Genomic DNA, 21,876 nt, shown 5'->3' with positions numbered 1-21,876 from the left:
TCATGTATGACTTTGCTGTCATGTTGTCTGTTCTTACTAGGACATGGGGTTCTGTCAGATGGCTCCTGAATTGTAGTAGCCCATTCCTTATAGCTCTCAGTTCTAGCAGGTTCATACTCTTGGATTTCTCATTCTGTGACCAGGGACCCTGGGCTGTTCTGCTCTGGGAGTGAGCCCCACAGTCTCATCAACAGGCATCCATCATTAGCACCACTCTCTTCAGCTTCCTGAGAAGGACTCCTAACTGGAACCTGTCTGGATCCATCCACCACTCCAAATGTTGAAGGATGCCTCTTGGTACTTTTATCAAAAGGTACTTTCTGTGAGCTATGGCTCTTTGATAAGGAAGCAGAAATCATTGAAGCAGGCATGTATGGAATCTTGCCCATTGTACCACATCCTGGCAGAATACCATCATGCCTACCAGTTGTGCCAGATACATGATCTCCTGATATTGGTTCTTCCGTATCTGTAAAATCAGGGACTGTAGCTTCTTTTGTCTCTCTGGAGATAAGAACATCCTGTCCTCTACCATGTCTAGTAGAACTCCCAGGTGAACAATTTTCTGCATTGGGATGAGGGAACTCTTTTTTGTGTTGACAATGAATCCATGTTTCTCTAGGCATCCCAATGTCATTTTTACTGCTTCCAGTCCCTCCTGCATGGAGGGGATCTTTATTAAAATTTCATCTAAGTAAGGAAAAATTTATATCCCTCGTAGCCTGAGAAAGGCCATCAGTGTTACCAGAACCTTGGTGAAAATCCTGGGAGATGACTTGAGCCCAAAAGGGAGTGTCTGATACTGGAAGTACTTCCCCTAGTAAGCAAAACAGAGGAATCTTTGGTGTGCCTCCTTTATGGGGATGTGAAGCCCCTGACAGGTCAATTGAAGCCAAGAAGTTTCCCTTCTGGATGGCTGTTGCAATCGTTCGAAATGTCTCCATGCGAAGCTTGTGGGTCTTGATGAATCGGTTTAGCCACAGGAGGTCCAGTATAGCTCTGATGTCTCTGTTTTTCTTCAGGACTATAAAGAAGGTGGAATAAACTCCTTGGTTCCTCTGACCTTGTGGAACCGGCAATAGCCTTGATTTCGATTAGGTGTTGAATTGCCTGTAGTAGGAAGCCGATGTTTTTGATTGGATGGGTTTCTTGGTAACTGAAAGACATGGTTCGGTGGCATTGTTTCGAATCCCAAAGAATATCCATTTGTTACCGTGTCGAGAACCCATCTGTCCAAAAGCATTTGATGCCACATGTCTGCAAATTCCTGTAGTCTGCCCCCTATCTTGGTGATTAGACTTGGGGTGTCGTAGTCATGCTGACGGCTCCTTCTTCTACGGTTAATTGTATTGCCCAAATTTGGAAAAGACTGTGGATCTATTGTCTAATCCGGATCTGGGTTGCCATCGTCCTCTAGAGGATCTGGATGTCCTGTATCTTGGGGCCCTCTTGGATTCATAAAAGGACTGGAACCTCTATGTTGCAGTTCTCTCTTTTTCTTCTTCTCTTTGTCTTCTTCTCTTCTTCTTCTCTTTGTCTTCCACGAGGTATTTCTCTAATGCCTCACCAAAAAGTTTGGTCCCTTTGAATGGGATCATCGTCACCTTCACCTCGGCTGAGGGGTCCACCTCCAATTTCCATAGCCACATGTTCCTTCTCACCACAATGTTGAATTTTATGGCTCTGGAAGAGAACTGGAAGGCATCCATGGATGCATCTGCAGCGAAGGCTGTTGCTAGTGCAATTTTCTTGACCTAATCCTTGATCTCCTTCGGAACGTTGCTCTCCACTGCAGCTAAATCTGACGCCCAGGAGAAGGCTGCTCCGGCAAAGAAGGAGCCAGTCACTGAGGCTCTCATTGATGTTGCTGAGACATCAAAATGTCTAGGTAATGCCTGCTCGATTCTTCTATCGCAGGAGTCCTTTGGAAGGCTGTCCACTTCCATGGAAAGCAGAGGTGGTTGCCAGGCTAGAAACTGGGTCATCCACGATGGGAAACTTGATTTCTTTAGCCGTGTCAGGAGTAAGGGGGTATAACTTGGAAACAATCGGCTGAGTGGACTTTGATTTTGCTGGTGTCTCTCATTCTGCCTTCATGGTATCATGGAAAACAGCAGGTAAGGCCACGCCAGGTTGCAGACTGCCTTTTTAAGGTAAGGCCCGTTCTGACCCCTGTGGAAAGGCAGACCCCGTGTCCTTTTTCTCTGGGCATGTTGGCATAATCTCTAGAACCCTCAGCACTTTGGGTAGAAGTCTGGCAAAGACCTCCTGAGGGAAAAACCACACCTGTGTGGTGGCCATGCTGTCCTCTTCCTCTGATAGCTCTCCCTCTTCATTGATGGAGGATAAATCTGACATCTCAGAGTTTGAGTGCTCATCTTCCAAGCGGCTAGGTTCCCCATATGTGGGACTTTCTTCCTCTCTTCATTTTTTTGGTTTTAGATGGAGAAGGTGCCTACATTTGCCTATTTTAGGAGGATAAGCCCTTTTGGGTTGCCTGCCTGCCTTGTCTGACGAGGAAGGCCCCTCTTTAAGAAAACCATGCTCCTTCAACACTTCCTTAAATTCTCTCCTCATTTCAGAACCAAGCCAGGATAATACATGGGCTTTAACTTCCTGACTTGTAGGTTCTGATACAGCATGATTTTCCTCTTCATCCCCTGGGGACTGATGAGAGGAGAGTGAATTTGGAAAGCTAGGGAGTTCCAGAAAGATCAGAAGAAAAAACAAGAATCAGATCTTGGTAGGCTTCTTATTGCCCCACTCACCAGTGAGCTGCACCCAGGTGTGCAGAGAGGATTCTGAGTGGCCACGCAGGAGCTGCAGCAGAGGCTTGTTGACCCAACGTCACTCCTGCTGGCGTCTTCCAGCTCTACCACCTCCCCTAATTGTAGGAGCCAATGGCGGGGGGGTCGTAGGATGAAGTCTGGAATCCGATGTGGAAGCCAGGCTTGCCTAGCACTGTCAGACTCACTGCTCGCTGCTGCTTCTTTCCGACACTGGAAAACAGCAGGGGGGGGGGGCTGGGAGCCCTTCCTTCCCTGGCGAGCTCCTTTCTCCATCTTCTGCCTTCCCTTTTTCCCTTTTTTTTTCCTTGCCAGGATCCCGTGCTTGACGGAGCACTGCAGTTGACGTCCTGCATTTAGGCAGGGCCAGAAAAAACTGAAGAGCCAAGGAAGCCGCTCCCCTTCTGGGATCAATCGACTGACCCTGCACTGGAGAGGAGGAATCGTTTCCCAACAGTATGGACTAACCTGCTCCCAATGGACCACTGGAGAATGCTAGGGTCAAGATATATCTGATAAGATCTGTGAGTTTATATTTGGTGTTTACCCTTACCTTTTGCCAGGGCTCATTTTGAGAGGGAACATGCAGGAACGCAGTTCCAGCAGTTCTCCCAAGAGCTCAAGTGTTGGGTGGCCCTGCCCACCTAATTTTTCGGCATTTGGGGCCCATTTCAGCCTGGATCGGGGCTGAAACAGCCAGAATCAGGGCTGAAATGGCCCAGATCGGGTTGGTGCCGGGTGGGGGAACCCTCCCCTGCCCGGCACTGACCCGGTCCTGGCCATTTCAGTCCTGTTTTGGCCTCCTTACTGCAGCCCCCTGAGTCTCATGGCTATTCCTTTTGCTCAGGTCCAGCAACCCCGGAAATGACTTTTCTAGGGTCAAAAGGGACTGCAGAAATGAACACAGGAAAATGGCCGTATCGGGGAAGCCATTTGAGGCCCATTTCAGCCAGGATAAGGGCCAAAACTGCCAGGATTGAGTTGGTGCCTGGCGAGGGACCGCTCCCCTGCCCGGCACTGACCCCATCTGGGCCATTTTGGGCCCATTTCGGCCTGGATCGAGTGGTTTTATCCTGAATTGGGGTGAAAACAGCCCTAATCAGGCCACTGCCAGGCAGGTGAACACTCCCCCATCTGGCAGCAGCCAAATCCCAGCCATTTTAGGCCCGATCCTGGCCATTTTGGGCCCCTTTCAGCGATTTTGGACCCAATTCAGGCCAAAAACAGCCAGTATTGGTCCCGAAATGGCCAGGATCGGGCCTCTGATGGGTGGTGGATCACTCTCCCACTCAGCAGCAGCCCAATCCTGACCATTTTGGGCCCCTTTTTGGTCATTTTCAGCCCCTTTTTGCCATTTTGGTCCCAATTTCGGCCCTGAATGGCCAGGATTGGGTCCAAAACAGCCAGGATAGGTGATGTCAGGGGGTGTGGCATATGCAAATCAATTATGCTAATGACACACTTATGGTGACACCAAGGGCTATGGCATATGCTAATGAGTTATGCTAATGAGTTCCTGCTGCTCTTTTTCTACCAAATGACCCCTGCCTTTTGCATACTTTGGACAGCTGAATTTCATTATTCCCGAAGAGGAGAATTCCCATGAAACACAATAGTTTTTATTGATGACAAAAAGATACTGAATGACAAAAGCTAGCTCCCAATATTCTGAATGGGTTTTAGGTGTCAAAAATAATCTTCAAGGAAGAGTTAAACAAAAAAAGAGGGATCTGTTTATTCAGATAGTACAGAATATAGAAATAATGAACACAGTAGTGAACTAAGAAGGCAATATTATGCTAGACTCAACTCTGCACCTGCAAAATGAGATTACAGTGTCATCTTAAGCAGAATTACACTCTTTTATCCCGAATGAAGTCAACAGAACTGTTGCAACTGTTGTTGATGGTTCTTAATGGTTATTTATTGTAAACAATAAATAAATAAACAACAGCACAAGCTCTTTAGGGCCAGATAGGTTAAATCCAACCCCAGTAAGAACTAGGAAAACTATATTCAAAATGTGTGCAAAGACATCACACTATTAGTAGATTCCACCAGTAACAGTTACTTATTTTTAAATGTAGACAGATATTATTCTCAACTCTTTCTTACAAAATCAAACCTAAGTCAGTGTTAACACATATGTTCTAGTTTGCATAAGTTGATTGACAGTGGAACACTAAACAGAGTTACATCCTTCTAATCTCATTGAAAGCACAGAAAGGCATAGCTCTGTTTAGAATTGCACTGCCTCTCAGCAATAAGTGGTGAGGGGTGGGAGTTATGCAGAAGAAACCCAGGCATTTCCTATAACAGAAACCATGTTAGGAGGCAAGGAACATTTATGGTGATTCTATTATAATTTGCCAAAGCTGTAGAAGTGGGTGATTTGTTCCTACTGCTATGGAATTATATTCATGAAAATATTGTGGGATTTTTTTTTACATATGAGCACATTCCTTTTTACAAATAATTAAGTGGTTTTAAATCATGAGTATTAAAGATACATATTCCCCATTTTGATTTTAATTCACAGCACTAAACCTTTGAATGGAATCAATTAAAATCAAAACATTCAAATCTAACTTCAATAGTGAAATCCTAAGAAGAGTTATTCCGGTCTAAGCACATTGATTTCAGTGGACTTAGACTGGAGTAATTATGCTTAGAATTTAATATGAAACATTATTGCATGTAAATAAACTGGGAGTTCAGCTAATGATTAATGTCTCAGATTTAAATATGTCAAAATTTATAAAACTTCGTAATTTAGCAGGAGTTAACCTCAGAAATCTAAAACTTATGAAATGTAAATAAAAATTAGATTAAAAAATTAGGTTCGATGTACTTTAACATAAATTGAAATGTTTACCGGTAGTGTACTTTTGAAAAGCTGACAAAAACCTCTTAAATGAACAATATTCAATGCAAAACATAATATTTGGTTCTTTAGGACACATTTTGTAAGATTCTGAGCACACTGAAGGTACTCAGTAACTGTCTGGCTTGAGTTACCAAAATGAAGCACAGGAAGCAACATATTCATTTAAAAAACCCTTCTATCTGAGAGGAGATGGTGGCAGCTACTGCATTATTCCCGTTGTAATTCCTTTACAAAGTGTTAAGAGAATTAGCCAGTTCCCTGCATTTTGAGTCCTACCTGAAAGATCTTCTACAATAGGCTGTCCGGTTTTTGTGTACGGAGCAGAATCCATGCCCATGTTCACCCCTCCAGTGCTGGGTTCAGCAGTTACATTTCCTTCATTGTCTGTCTGTGATCTAAAGTGCAAAACACAGAGACGGAAAGAGAGATGTAATAATTTATTTCACCAAAAGCATTTCAGCACCAAAACAACTGCACTTGCCATCTTGTGTCCTCTCCCCAGGATATACCAGCAGACTGATTTTACATAATTCATTAGTCCCATGTTGAGCTATGTCCTAGAAATGGAAACAAGCAATGAACTGTAAAAAAAAAAAAGGCACTGTCAAATATAGGCTTCTTAGGCCCTCATACAAGCCTTTCAAATACCTTTAGTTTTGTGTTAAGTGAAGTCTTCAATCCGGTCAACAACCTATACTAGCGCCTTTGAGCCTAAGACTCACTGATGACAACAATGTTCAAGTTATGGAATCAAATGCAGACAGTTTGTGTCAGCTATTATTTATTGGCTTCACTGTTATATTTGTGGTGAGGTGGTCGGACCCAAGGCCGCCCAAAGACCTTCAGAGTCTTGTTTGTTTATTTAAATTGTACTTAGGTATGTATGTAAGCCTCTTTGGGTCCCTGACAGGGAGTAAAGCAGCATGATAAATCGCCTATACAAACCAACAAACGAACCAGGGCAGTACTTCAATAGCATGGTGCAGGACATAGCAAGACCTTTCTCTCCACTATACAGACTGCAGTGAGAACCACTCCTCCTTAGAGAGTGCCCATTTGGAGGATTCATGCCATTCCTCTACCATAATATTGAAGCACTAGCCCTGTACACACGACTTATATGTGTACGGTGCCAGTGAGCACAGAGGGAGATCAGGACTGACTCTGCTGACCCAGCTTGTGACAGAACACACTGGCCTATCCCCCATCTACATGCATTAGCCTCATGTGGGCACAGTGACTTTTCACACACAAATTGTATACATGTAGGAATCATTCCTATGAATGGGAATGCTGCTTTTAGATAATTCCACTTACACAAAAAGAGCCTTATGGAGCTTAGGACTTAGGCTACTTTTAAAAACAAATTAATTCCAATCAATGCAGCCCCCCGCCCCTGCCCCCAGAACAATCATATAGCAAAGAAACCTGGATATTTCAAAAGAGATATGCTTTAAAAGTTATTCCTACCTGTACATGAATGGTGCTACTGTGGCAGTGTTTGGGTGGCTGTATTGCTGTTGTGGATGAGGTAGCTGAACACTCACAGTATTGCTGCCTGTGGTCTGTGTGGTACTTGTGGGCCCATTGACAGCCTGGATGCTACTGCTAGTAGTCAGAGTAGGCACTCCTGTGATCCCTCTCCCTTCAGAGGAGGCCAAACTTGACATAGAACCGGAATTCCTATTGTCTAACTGGGACTTCTGATGAGATGGGCCTGAAGCAGGCTTCCCACTGCGGCTTCTCTCTCCTTCCTTAGCAGAACAACTGGGGGCACTTGAGGATTTCCCTGTGGTGTTTTTCATTCCTGGTTTTGGTATTCCACTTTGCGAAGGGGCAGCAGCCTCCTTCTTGGCACTATTCAGCTTTCCACCTTTAGGGATAAAGCTTGCAATCTTGGAGGATTTTTTTGGCATCTCTGTTGTAGCTGGTGGGGTCTGTTCTTCTTTTGGCTCCTCTTTGACCTCTGTTTTCTCTGTTACGGATGTTCTCTTTGCAATGTCTTTGTTTTTTTCCTTTTCTTTATCTTTATCTTTCTGTTTCTCTTTTTCTTTTTCACTGCCTTTTGGGGAACTCTTCTTATTGGTCAGTGCCCGGCTAAAAGTTCTTTGTGCAATTCCCTTGAGTGCAATTTTGGGACTATTAGATGTTGGTCCCGGGTTGTTCACATTCCGATTTGCAGCATCCATCTCTTCACTTTCTTCAAAGCTAGGAAGAAGCTCTAGTCTTTCACAACTGGTCTCCTGAGGTCCTGGACATTCAAGGGATGGCCCTCCTGCTTTGGAGACACCTTTTGTGTTAAAGAGTTTCAGCTTCTCAAGCATGGATTTCTGACCATTGGGAGTTGTTTTGACCATCTCTGAAGGGGGCTTTGGAGACTCTTGAACTGGCTGCTTTACTGATAATATGGAAGACGTGGCTGTGTGCTTAGCACTAAGTGACTTACTACGCCAGGGTTTAACAGCAGTGCTAGGCTGGGGAATGGCTGAGGAGTTATTGCAACTGGCAGCATTGTTGCTACTGCTGCTTTGAACTGAAGATGGTGCATTTTCATTCATTCCTGTGAACTGGGAGGCTAAACTGTCTGCTGGCTCTGGAAAAAAAGTGACAAAGAGAACCATGCTTTGGTTTGTCCTTTAGAAATGTTTTGGTTTGTTTTTCTAGTAAAAGAAGGTGCTGCTTAGTGGCAGCAACAACATTTATATAACATTTCATATTACTTACATACATCATTATCCATGCCATTTAAAACAAGATCACTAACAACTAAAGCTGTTCAGGTTTTCTTTCTTTTAATATGAGCCTGCAGGCAGGGACCATCTGTTTCTTATCGCTAGTCTTCTTTTAGGCTCTTACCAAATAATAAATATAGATGTGTTTTAGAACCTAACAGCAACCACATTCTAATAAATGCACAAGCAAAAATGCTCAATCAGTATTGGACAATTATTATATAGAACATAAAAACTGATTTTACTCAAGTGGTCCTTTTTATACTGAATAAAATTATTTCTGCTAAAGCTTGCTTTTGGAGTAATTCTCAAAAGAAACATAAAGCAAAAATTAAAGGAGGGAGTGGTAAAATAAAACAGAAATCCTTCAGATAACAGCATATTCAGTTTCTGATTCCAGTTAAAAACTGATACCCAATCCACAAAACTATAACTGATCATATCCTTTCTAAAGCAGCAATCACAAATGCTTTATCTTTATCTCATAATTTAAACTGAATGGAACAAGAACAGCTCCCTGAAAAATACTTCCTGGGTGAGTACAACCCTTTTATTAATGTCATTTGGTTGAAGATATTTGCTTGTATTTCCACAGAGAACAGATTCAGCATTCAAAGAGAGCTTACGAGTCCCATTTGCTTACTCACCTAGTAAGGGTAACTTCTTTTCCAAAAGTCAGTCTTTGCAAACTTTCTCTTGTGGAGACGTTACATCCCAATTACCACAAGTATTTCTTCTGTTACATCGTTCATGTTTCCAATTAACGTTTGCCATCTCTAACTGTTAGCCTGCCCAGCAGCTTGCTGGGGATTAACGGCTTTTTACCTGCAGTCCCCTGTCCTCTAGCAATAAATGGCACATAGAGCTTCTTGTTTTTCTTTTTTTAAAAACTTAAAAATAAACAGCGACTTGGAGCAAGCCGTTTGGAACAGAACTGTGAATGCAGTTCTATGAATCACAAACTGCTGCAGCCACACAGAGGCTGTTTTACTTCACTTTTGGCTGCTTGCTGAAGATATGGCTCTGTTAACCTTACTCGTGTGATCCATACCAGACCGCCTCGTATTTCCAAGCACTCCCATCTTCCCCTTTAAGCAAAGATTTTTGTTCCTAGGAGATTTCTCTTATAAGAAGCCCACAGACATTTCAAACTGTCCTAACTGTAATAGAAGATTACAAGGGTTGTTTTTATTGAAAGTTGGCATTGCTACAATGGGAAGATTTCCACAGTGCTGGGTCATTAAGCACAAAGTGTTACAACAGGAGACAGAGAAAGGTATGGACCAGAGTCTGAATTTTCCAATTTTAGTGAGCTTCATAAGAGCTGATGAATAACTTCATTTTAGCTAATGTCAAAAGTAACATCCAAACAATTCCTTCCTCCTCTGCTATTTGGTATGTGAGCTTCCAAAGTTCTTCAAGGGTCAATTACTGCAAGAATATAGTTCATCAATGTGTTTTCCTACTCATCATACATGTGAGATGTCTGAGTTATTACTAGAAAAGACAGCCCCCCACCCCATTTCCAGTGTATTGACTGTGCCTTGTCTGTAATTCAGGTATGCCACCTTCCCTTTTCGACTTAAAACAGCTTAAATGGCACTAGAGGCATTTTTAAATTCAAAAATAACACAATATTTTATTTAACATAGATGAGAAAGATCAGGTGAAATCAGGGTTGAAAATTTCTGAGGTAACTCAATATAGATAACTCTGAAGTAAAATTTGTACATGCACAGACTTTAGTTCTTATGTTTCAGACTAATGAGAGTTTCTTAAGCTCTTCACAGTTGCTTAAATCTTTATGATGAGAGGCTTTTGTTTCAGTGTTTTCCCAAACACTCTAGTACACTTTCTTTGAGTATTCTCTTACTCTTTTTGGTTTCCAGAAGGCTGGTACCCTCTTTCCAGTACCCAAACCCCTTATCTTGAAACACCAGTACTTGTCTTGAGTTTTTAACTGACCCTTAAGGTCTCCAAAGGCAGTTTCTAACCACACTAGACCAGGGATCTCTTCACTCTTCAGAGCTAACTCCCTGTTTAACTGTTAGGTAAATTCTTCTAGGGGTGTGCACCCCCCCCCCAAATTCAATAAATCTGAATTATTTGTTTAACCAAATCTGCGAAATAAATCCAGAATTCCCTGAATTCCAGATTGATTTTCTAATTTGGTTCAGGTATTTCTGAAAATTCAGCCATTGTTTTCTATGGGAAAATCACTCTGGCTGTGATTTTCAACCAAATTTAACCAAATTTTGGAGAGAACCTATTCCTGACTGTCCTGTAAAGATCCCCCAAGTTTCATGAAGATTGGACCCTGGGGACCAATTCTATGAGCCCCTGAACAAGGTGCCCTCAGCCACTCCATTGTTTCCTATGGGGAAAAAGTCAAAGCTGACTCCCATTGTAGAAACACACTGGAGCAAGGCTACCATGGCCAAGGCATACTCTCAAATGCAAGCTGAACTCATCCCAAAGAAATTCCAATAGAACCAAACTGAAGCACAGAGATAGAATCCCCCCAGAACCCAAGTGAAGGAAGGGGTCCAACACCACATCAGAGAATCACATTTATTTCACCCAAACCAAGCTGAAGCAAGAGACACTGGTCACTTCCACATGTTCCTTTTTTTTTTTTTTTTGAGTTTTCTCTGTCCTGAAGCCGAGTCTTCCCAGCCCACTTTCATAACTCACCTTCCATACACAGCGTCCTTGTGCATTTCTTGTGTGTGTTTGTACTGGAAGGAAAAAAGGTCCCAAAACAGAAAGCGCGTTCTTTCTGCACCTTGTCACAAATGACGTTGGTGTAGTCCTGCCTGCAGGATTGCGCTATATCATTGCCCTGTCTTTCAGTTTATGTAGAAACTGGGTGTGCGTAGTACTCCATTCTCTTCCATTGATTTTCCAAAGTTTTAAATGCAAAAGTGTTTAATAAGTATGTGAACACTAGAGTAGCGCAATCGCACGATTTCATATCCTACTATATAAAAGGCAAAGCATGTTCCTTAGCACTCACTCCTTATCCCTGCAGAGGTGCAGTATGCAGGGATAAGAAGCAAGTGGGGACAAAACAAGAGCTCAGTACAGGCTGTGGGAAGGCTCAGTGCGGCAGCGAGACCCTCCCAATGTCCCATGGCAGTGGGGGTGGTGCTCCCCGCTGCCTCCGTGGTGTCTTGGGAGGGCCGGGCACAAGCCAAGTGGTGGCTGATGGATCAGAGGAGGAGGGAGCCCTTGCTCTCTTCCCCAGCCTCCTCTTGACTGATGCCACGGGGAGAGGCGTGGGGGTGGGTGGAAGCACTGTTAGGAGCTGTTATATTTTCCAAAACAACAGGCTTTAATGCTAGTTTGAAATAAAATCAGAAATGGCATTCTGTTCCCAATGTTGTTCCTAAACTGATAGTCTGATTGCTGAGTGATCCAATGTAGCAAGCACTGCATTGTAATAGTGCAAGGACCGTTTTAAAAAGTAAAAAAAAGGGGGGGAGGAGAACATATACTCGCGCTTACGAGCCAGATGCTTGTATAGGAAGGGTAATGGTGAGAGGAGGGGTTGGAGATTTGTGGGAGGGCACTTCAGAAGCGCAAAAAAGCCTCCAGATGCATTGATACGTTAGATAACCGTGCGAAAAAAGCAGCCTCAAAAATGAAAACGGAACAAGTTTCACAAAAAACGCTCAAAACTCGGGATCATGACGACCTGCTCGCGCATGGGAAACGAAGACGTATGTAATGAGTGAGATAACCCGCCAAAGTTCTGTTAGCAGGCCGACTCATTAAGGACGTGTGGAAGTGACCACTGTTGTAACTTAGCCCAGAAGCAAACAGAAGCAAACTGAAGCAAGAGAATTCATTGTGCTTGTGGTTGGGTACTATTTGATTCTGTTCTCTGGTATTTCTCCACTGGCTGAACCCAACGTCTGGCTGCTGTGAATGACACTGGTTCTGTTCATATAGTGAGTGACACATAATAAATATACTGACACACAGATATATTCCTCCTTGAGTGTTAGTTATCCCAGCCGTGTTTAACCAGCTACTTCCCTACTTGTTGCCACTTCCATTCCCTACTATTGAAGAATCTTTTTTAAAATCCACACATGTACATACAGCTGGATCTAGGGAAACTAGACTGAATACCACCTTTGCCATAGACTCACTGAGTGACCTTGAGGCAAGACCCTCCAACTCAGTTCTCCACCTGCATTTGTCTGGAGTCATAAAAAGAATTGTACCATGTAGATACCTGTGTGTTTGGATCACTTCAGATTTACCAATCTTTCTTCGACTAAAACAGCAGCAAGTATTTTTAGTTCTGTCTCAGTGGTATGTTTTGATACATTTCCACTGCCTATCCTATGCAGAGTTACTCACTGAGATTAGACTGGTATAACTCTGCATAGTCTTGCACTGTCAATCTTCTAAAGAAGCTTAATTTGACATACCACAGAATTTCTTCCACTCAACTAGTTTGTGATGAGTTAATTAATTCCTATATGTTTGCTTTCCTGAGGCAGTTTTCTTTCTGCAGGAACCTGCGCTGACTTTAATGGACAATGTGAAATGTGCTCACATTCAAAATACAGTCAGGCTTTAAAAAATACTTTTTGTTCCTTTCAAAGACCAGTGCAAGACCTGGAGTTTATTTTATTCCAATGTTTCTATTACAAAGATGTTGGTGGTCCTGTTTGAATGCCAATACATGCTGTAGTAGTTAGATTGGATTTCATCAGCTCCTGTAATGTCTTGACAGAAAATGCAAGCCTACCCATTTGCAATGAGAAGATGCTTATGGTTTAAATTTTTCAGTGAAACGTTTGAGAGCATGCAGTATAATAAGTGCTGGAGAAAATATATGCTATTTCCCATAATTTGTCAAGTTAAGCCTAAACACAAGCTGATCTCTTATGGTTACTGTGATCTGTACAGTTCTGCTAGAAATAACCAAAAATAGTTCTCAATATAACTGAAAATAGATCAAGGCATCATTAGTATGAGTAGCCAAAAAAGAGCATATAAACATTAGAGATTTTCATAAGGCAAATATAGGTAAATGGCGTCTTGAGTTCATAGATGTAAGAAAGCACATAAACTAAGGAAAAATGCAGTGGAAAATTTTTCACCGTAGTTGGGGTTGAAATAGGAAAAAAAAAGAAAAATAAATACTCGGCTACGTTCTGAGTAATAGGCTTTTATTTTAGATAATCCTTACAATAAAATTTAGTCAGTTTAACACTCTTTAATGAATTTTACTTCCTGGTCTGTTTTGACATGCAGGAAAAAAGTCAACCCACACCAGTTCCATTCTATGAAGAGTAGAAAATGTAGGCCAGATTCAGAACACATCACATGTTACTTAAAATGTTGAAATGATCTTTAGCCCAACATTTACATTTCCTTCTTCAAAATCAATATGCCCAGAGAAAAATACATGAAATTCAGAAGAAATTGGATATACCCTAAGAAAAGCAGGATTGTGGGTATCATGTTTCTGCCCACATCTACTATCAAGACTTTCTTTATACTTACCAGCACATGGGGGGGCATGGGGGGGGCTCTCCCGAGTCCTGAGGAGGGAATTGGTGGAAATTGGTGTAGCCTTATATATTGGTACCAGACCTTTTTTAAAAAATGCAAAAGCAAAAAAGGACTGTTTACTATAACTGGGGCTCTGGATCTCACTGCTATGATCTATGGACACTAGTTAAACTCAAAATTCTACCAATGTCCCATAGATAACACCTGAAAATCACAGATTTAGAACACAATGTCAGGCCTGGCTAGGGGATTCTCTCAGACTCTCCACTTCATCAAACACAGTTGTATGAGTTAAAGGTCTTCATTAGAGATTGCTCCCTAAAAGTGCACTTGTACATAGTAATTGCCTGGAATGCCAAAGCAAAGTATTCCCAGAAAGGATATACTCCAGTCCCCTCCCCCCAGTTCAAACAACAGTCAGTTGAAGTTGGTGCAGAGCTGTGAAGCGCAAAAGTCCTGGAAGAGATGCAGAGCCAAGTTTCTCAAGGACGGTTGGTTCCCAGACGCTGTTCCAGCTGTATTGATAACACCACTTAACCAAAGCAAAGCGTAGCCAAGATACAGTGAAGGGGGGGAAAGCAACTACACTGCTACCCATCCCCCCAGTAGAAAAACATTCACAGGTATGGCATGCAGGCTGGTTTGCCTGCCTGACATATAAAATGGGAATGCAATAGAAGAGGGATCAAATGGGTTTCCCAGATTTATTCACACAGTTTCTAACAGGATGACTCCAAAATGTTAAACAAATCCCTTTGCAGAAGCCATGATTGTATATTTCTTTACTTCATGTATACCTTCTCTTTCTCCCAAAATGGCCTACAACATTCTCCTCTTCTCCATTTCATCATCACAACAACCCTACGAGGTAAGTTAGGCTGAGAGTATGTGCCATGCCTAAAATCACCCAGCAAGCCTCCAGGACAGAGAGAGGATCTGAACCTGGATCAGATCCTCATCCAACACTTAACCACTACACTCAACAGTATTCTTCCTCAATAGGTTTATTCTTATATTGATTGATAGTTAGGGTAGCCAGGACCCCTGTCCTCCCAGCAAGAGGTGGGGGAGCTGGCACTTACCTCCCCACTTCTTCCATGTGTGTGCACTCCTGGCCCATGCAATGATATCACTTCTGGGAAGGGACATCATCCCTTTGATACAGTGGACCATGCCATCTCATTGAGGCACTTGGAGGCAGAACAGGTATCAGGTGATGTGCCTTGGACTCGTACAAATCATTACTCATGGAACGTACTCAAAGGGTTGCTGTTGTCATGTTCAGAAAACCTTCATGTATGCTATCACCAAAGAGACTCCATTTTAATCCTTTCAGTATTATGAGTGCTTTCTTCACAGGTGCCAAGATGTTCCCAAGCAGCTTTCTCACAGAGGAGGATTGTTTTGGCTACCGCTGTTCCAGCCTTGAAGAACTTTCACTTTCTTGACTTCAAAGGGATTGTTATGAGAACTAGGGGGGGAGGTTGGGCCTGCTGGGTTCTGTTACTTTGTACCTCTTGCTTTGCCTGTCATTGGTAACAATCCACATGTACAATCCTGAATATTGTATTCAGGCTCTATAATGCATTCTTTCTTCAGTAAACTTTTGAAAACAACGGGCTTTTGTCTGATTGCAGAAGGTAGTCTGGAGTAGCCACAGTTCTGACAGCTGTTGGATACCAACTATCTTCAGTGTGGGAATTTATCTTGCAGGTTTCCACAAAGTGCAATCTTATCCTCCATGTTATTCATCTATGTAAATCCTTTAGGAGAAAGCATCCATAGCTATGGAATTGGATGCCACCAGTATGCAGATGATACCCAGCTCTATATCTATCTATCCAGAGGGCCTGAGATGCTGCTTGACAGGTGTTGTCAAAAAGCTGAAAGCAAACAAATTGAACTCACATAAGGTGGAAGTGATGCTGTTTGCAAAGCCAGAGATTTTAGAGGACATTGTGCTGAACCTTAAGTGGTATTCAGCTGGCCCTGACTACATCAGTTAAAAGCCTAGGTATTGTGATCCAGCCTCAGCCTGTCACTCTACCACCCACCGTTGAGTCCTCCTCGGAGGACGAGGAGCTGGAGGAGCCAGCAGAGCTGGCCTCTGTACCAGAGGAGCCTGAACCGGAGCCAGCTACGGCACCAGAAGAACTGTCAGTGGAGCTGCAAGGAATGCAGCCAGAGACCTCTGTGGAAGCCATTGGGGGTGAGGGCTCACGCAGAGCAGAGGAGAGACCAGCTCCCGAGAAATGGAGAAATCAGGCAAGGACGGCTGTCTGGGAAAGACACAGGAGTGTTCACTTGCAAGTGCAGCGCTGGGTGGGACTGTCCTCCGAGAGTGAGGCACTGCGATTAGAGGAACACCTGCATCTCACCCTCTTAACCAGAGCAGTGTATAAAAGGAGAACGCTGAGCAGGGCTCAGTGTGGAAGTGACCTAGCTCACCTGCGACCTGAGCCCTATGCCTGGAAGCTCTTATCCCCACCCTGTACCTGCTCCCCCTGAACTGCTTAGCTTATGACCAATTTGAGATTGACTTGTACTATTGAATAGATTTTTGACTTTTGTAATCTTTGATTGATTCTTTTCCTCCATTTGCAATTTATTGCCTTCGTGGACTTTGGCTTATGATCTTGGCTTGACTCCTGGCTTTGCACCAGCCTGCCTTGTTATTGGACTGTTCTGCCTGTGTTTTAACTCAGACCATTGGACTTGTTTTTGGACTGCCTTACTCATGTATGAACTCAGACTGCCTGACTATTCATAAATTGTGTCACCTGCCAGGTGCACCAATCCCAGCTTGTACCGGCGCCTAGCTGCTGAGCGTGACACTAGGGGTTATATTGGATCTGTCACTACTGCTAGAGAAGCAAGTAAATGCAGCTGCAAAAAAGGCCTTCTCCCAACTTAGACTAGTTTGAAAGATGGCCCACTACCTTAACACAGCTAATCTGGCCACCAGGATGCATGCCACAGTGAATCAAGATTAGATTATTGTAATGCACTCTACATAGGTCTCCTCTCTAAATCAACTCGAAGACTCCAGCTGGTGCAGAACACCACAACTCAATAGCTATCAGGAGCTAGGCAGAGCATACCTATTACTCTCATTCTGCAGTCATTCCACTGGGTACCTATCAGTTACCAGGCTCAATTCAATGTTCTCATTGAATTGGTCACTTACGGCCTTGGCCTGTCATAACTGCAGGCTGCTTCTCCCCCATGCTTCGCCACAGCTGCTTCACTCATCTGAACGCCTTCTGCAGATACCACCCTGCAGTTGGGCAAAATCAACAGCTGCCCATACACACACTTTCTCTGTGGAAGCCCCCACCTTATGAAATGGTCTGTAATATACGAGTGCCTGTTTTGAGGAGGATATGTAATAGTACTATATAAATATTTTTCATCTACTCTAAAGTGACAATAAGCCTATTTAATACTCCTTTAAGTTAAAAATTGAAGAATGGTCCTTTTCAGTTTCTAGTTAACAAAGAAGCTGTTATACTATTGCCGGTCACAGGATCTTTACTTATTCTGATCCAGGGTGTCCTGTGCAGGAACTTCTTCCTTGGGCCAGTCAGACAATCTCAGTCTAACTTACCTTACAGGGTTGTTGTGAGGATAAAATGAAGGAGAGGAAAACTATGTAAGCCCCTTTGGATCCCAACAGGGGATAAAGGTAGGGTATAAATGTAGCAAGCTAACAAATAATCAAACAAACAAATAAATAGCTAGCTTCCAGCTGCAGTTGTACTATAGCACAACTGAGATCAGGTCAGCAGTAACTGCCACTAGCCGACTACCACATGGTGCTGGAAAGTGAAGCAGCCAGGCACTGCTGCCAGAGCCCCTGCTCAAGACCTTTGGCATTTTACATAATTAGGCAGATTTATGCATTAAGTCGCTTTCAGTTACTACCGCCTCTTGCAAAGCCGCCATTGCAGTGAGTGCAGTGTTTTAGATAGTCTTTCTGTGTATTCCTCCCCCCCACCCCCCATCCATTATGCCATATGGATCCCATTGTGAAAGTGTAGTTCTACATGGTGGTTTTTTTTTTAAAAAAGCTGTTAAAATGGAGAGAGTTAAGAAAGTGGCACTCTCTGGCTTTCTTGGTTATTTTCACTTGTTTGTTTAACCATCTTATTTAAATATAGATTTATTTTACTCTAATATTCATAAAAGTTTATACCAAGTATGGCAAAGGTCCCCACTGTTTCAGTTGCTATTGAAACTTTATCCTCATTGTGTTTAAGAAAGAGATCTGGGCATGTTTCAAAATGCCTAAAAGAAGTGCCAAATTTAGCCTATTAAAGGAGACAAAAGATTAAACAGCACTATGATTTACTACACATTTGTATCTTGTCCTCTAACTGCATTGGACCTCTGGATTTACTGTGCCCCATGGCACATCCCCAATATAAACAAGCTGTCAAGACTGACTCAGACAGGCCAAGTGTGCTCTTAAGATACTGTTAATAAGGCACATGAAATGATAGTAGTATAAAGGCTGCTAAAAAACTGACCATTGGCAGAATTCAAGCAAACCTAGTTTATAAAAACAGCAACCTTCACGTGTAGGAATGTCTTACCAACATGACCATTAGCCAGAATACTGCCATTCCAGCCAGGGGCTTAAGCCGCTTAGGCTGGTGGCAGCCATTTGCCTCCCTGGCAGGATGAAGCCAGAGAGGATCAGCCCTGCTTCCTGGGCTTAGCTAAGGGGGGGCGGAGCTTCTAGGCAGCAGCCTGCTGCTCCGCCCTCCACAGCACAGTCTCGCCTCGTGCTCGGAGAAGGCAAGACCATTTGTGTCACTTCTCCAGCACGAGGCCTTGGGTATCAGGCGGAGTATTGGGGGAGGGTAGTCAACCCCCCTCCTTTTCTTTACTATTCTCACCGGTTTAGGTGGACGCCCGTGGCTGCTGCAGCATCGCAGAGTGTTTGAGAGGGCCGTTCACCCCGGCGCCACGCCGCGGCTCCACAGGGCTTTCCCGTGGTTGCCGCAGCGGCGCAGAGCGTTTGTGAGGGCCGTTTGCCCTGGCGCCGCGCCGCAGCTCCACGGGGCTTTCCCGCTGCTGCCGCAGCAGCGCAGCGTGTCCCCCGGCTCCCAGCTGCGTTTAGCGGCGGCGGGGAGCCTTGGTTATTCAAGCGGGCGCCGTGGCAGCACAGAGCTTTCGCCCAGCACCCTAAGCTGTGCAGGGCATACCGTTCTTTTACATTGGGGGTAGCCTTTGTATGGCACCGCGGCAGCAGGTTTTTCGCCCATCTCTCAGCTGCGTTTGGCGGCGGCGGGGAGTGCTGCCTAGTAGCAGCGCGCGGGTGGCTGGTCAGAGCTCGCCCGCGTGGAGCCCCACCGCTCTGCTGCCTTCCCCCTGGCCTGGCCACCACTTAGTAGCCTCCAGGCAGTGCGCGGCAGCCATTTTGACTGTGTGCAATACAGGCCTCAGTCGGGATAGCAGCGGCCATTTTGGGGTGGTAGCTGGGTAGCGGCCATTTTGGTGGCCAATTGTATTTGCCTGGGAGGCAGCCATTTTGTGGGTCTTGCTGCCTAGCGGGCGTTGCCCAGCTTACTTGCCCATTCTCCTATTTGCTGGGACTGGGCGGTTCAGTGGTTGGGCTACAATTTGCGGTGGTATTTTCTGGCCTTCTCCCATAACTGCCGCGCCAGGGAGGCTTGCAAGGGGTGTCTTGTTATACCCTGGTTTAGCTTGACCAGGTCCTTGATTATCATGGGCCCTAAAAAGGGTGCTGGCGTTTCCAAGGGGAAGCAGCCTGCCCCGCACCCTCCCAAGAGGCTTGCAGTGGCCTTGTCTTCTGATGAGAATGAGGATGGTTCAACGTGGCGGAACATTATGGCGTGGATTGCAGCCCTCGAGCAAGCCAGGGCTCTGCCCACCGGGGGGGCTGGGAAGGCAGGTAAAAGGCCCGTGCGGGCTGCTTCTCGGACTGCTTCCTTGGCTGATATTCTTTCCTGTTTGTCTGCCTTGGAGGGAACTTCTGCTGGTGGCGGGGCGTTTCCATCGACTTCTGCTGGTAGCCAGGCCATGGAGGAAGGGGTGGTCGAGTCAGCAGCAGCGGAGATCGAGGCGAGCTGGCCAGATGAGGCTGGGCAATTGGCTTTGGTGGTTCAGCCTCCAGAAGTGGAGGGTAAGTGCTCTTGGCTCCAGCAGGCTGGTAATTGGCCTTGGACCCAGGCGTCTCAGACACCACATCACACTGAGTTCTCGCAAGGTGGGGCTTCGATGGGGGCATTTGGGGGTGGTGTTACTTCAGATTGGGCCTGGTAGGCCCAGCACCCGGGCCCAATCAGAGGCTGCCTGCGGCCGCCACCCAACCCTCGGGGGGTGTAGGGATGTACTCCTCTTGGGGCGGTTACTTAGGAGGCTCGTGGTCTAACTACGGAGCAGTTCCCTACTGGGCCTTGCCGGTGGGCGATACAGCTATGCCATTGGGAGATCACCTCACCCCAGCCACGCGGGACAAGATTTTGCGCAGGGAATACGTGGATGTCTTTACCCTTCTCTTCAGGGATCTGGAGAAGAAGGATAAAGAGGACCTCGAGGATAGGGATAAGGAGCGCCTTAAGCGCCGTAAGACCGATAGGACTTGGGCCAATTGGCTCCCAGGTTTCTTTATCTATGCAGGTGTGATTGCAAGGGTTCAGCCATGGAGGGCCGCCCCGCTCATTCAGTATATGGACATCATATACAGAGCATATACTGACTTCGGCGGTGCAGCGTGGCTGCAATATGACAAAGAGTTTAGAATGCGGGCGGCCCTTAACCCTTCGTTACCATGGGACCAGGTGCACCACCTCCTATGGATTCAGCTTATGACCCCAACCAAATTTGGTTCGGGGGATAGGTCCGATAGTGGCCATTTTGTACAGCGATCCGGTTCCGGACCAGCTGGCACAGTCGCTTCTAGTTCAGGCCCCCCGCGCGTTCGCGGGGCAGCCGGTTCAGCCCTGGCTGCTCTGTTTTGAGTTTACGTCGCGGGGGGTCTGTAACAGGAAGAACTGCCGCTACGGCCACGAATGCCCCATTTGCCGGGGGCCGCACGCCATTAGTGCATGCAAGAAGCAGAAGCCCTTTGGAAAAAAGGGTGGCGGCCCCGGTGGGCAGCAAGGTTTTGGAAAAGGGCCTCAGCCCAATAAAAGTGAGGGTACTTAAGGCCATGTTGGCAGATTACCCCAGGCGGGCTGATGCCCAGTTTCTGTTAGAGGGTTTTTCAGTAGGTTTTCAGATTCCTTTTCAAGGACCGCGGTCCTCCTTCATGTCCGCCAACTTGCGTTCTGTGGTTGGCATGGAGGACGTCGTTAGGGCCAAAATAGCTAAGGAATGCGCCGAGGGGCGGGTTCTGGGCCCCTTTCCCACCCCTCCCGTGCCCAAATTGAGGGTTTCCCCCCTGGGGGTGGTTCCTAAAAAGGCTCTTGGTGAATTCCGGTTAATTCATCACTTGTCTTACCCCAGGGGTGGGTCTGTCAATGACGCGATACCTGAGCACTTGTGCTCTGTGCGTTACACATCATTTGACCAAGCCGTTAAGGTGGTCAGGCGTTGTGGCCGGGGAGCTGAGATGGCGAAGTGCGACATCAAGTCGGCATTCCATCTTCTCCCCGTGCATCCAGAGGACTTTGAGCTCCTCGCGTTTGCCTTTGAGGGTCAATACTATATGGACAAGGCCCTTCCCATGGGGTGCTCTATATCCTGCGCAGTATTTGAGCGCTTTAGCACTTTTCTAGAGTGGGCATTGCGTCATAGGCAGCGTTGCCGTGACTCCGCCCACTATTTGGATGACTTTATCCTGGTTGGGCCCCCGGGGACGGGGCAGTGTGCGCGCCTTTTGGCTGACTTGTCAGCCTAACCAAGGAGCTCGGTGTTCCACTGGCGCAGGAGAAATCAGAGGGCCCAGCGACTGTCCTGACCTTCT

At 45.3% G+C, this 21,876-nt stretch overlaps 1 protein-coding gene across 1 annotated transcript in view; it reads right to left on the bottom strand.

Annotated features, from left to right (window-relative positions):
- Positions 1-21,876, bottom strand: part of NAV2 (neuron navigator 2) — a 377,156-nt gene that overhangs the window by 194,414 nt on the left and 160,866 nt on the right. The window contains exons 8-9 of the mRNA XM_054972286.1: positions 7,144-8,266; positions 5,950-6,068 (exon numbers count right to left, since the gene is read on the bottom strand). Coding sequence (XP_054828261.1) covers positions 5,950-6,068; positions 7,144-8,266 — 1,242 coding nt within the window. The remainder of the gene's footprint in view (positions 1-5,949; positions 6,069-7,143; positions 8,267-21,876) is intronic.

Source organism: Eublepharis macularius, chromosome 2 (genome assembly GCF_028583425.1).
Source record: "Eublepharis macularius isolate TG4126 chromosome 2, MPM_Emac_v1.0, whole genome shotgun sequence".
Lineage (NCBI taxonomy): Eukaryota > Metazoa > Chordata > Lepidosauria > Squamata > Eublepharidae > Eublepharis > Eublepharis macularius.
Note: the sequence above shows the minus strand (reverse complement) of the source record. Positions and strands in the feature narration are given on the sequence as shown.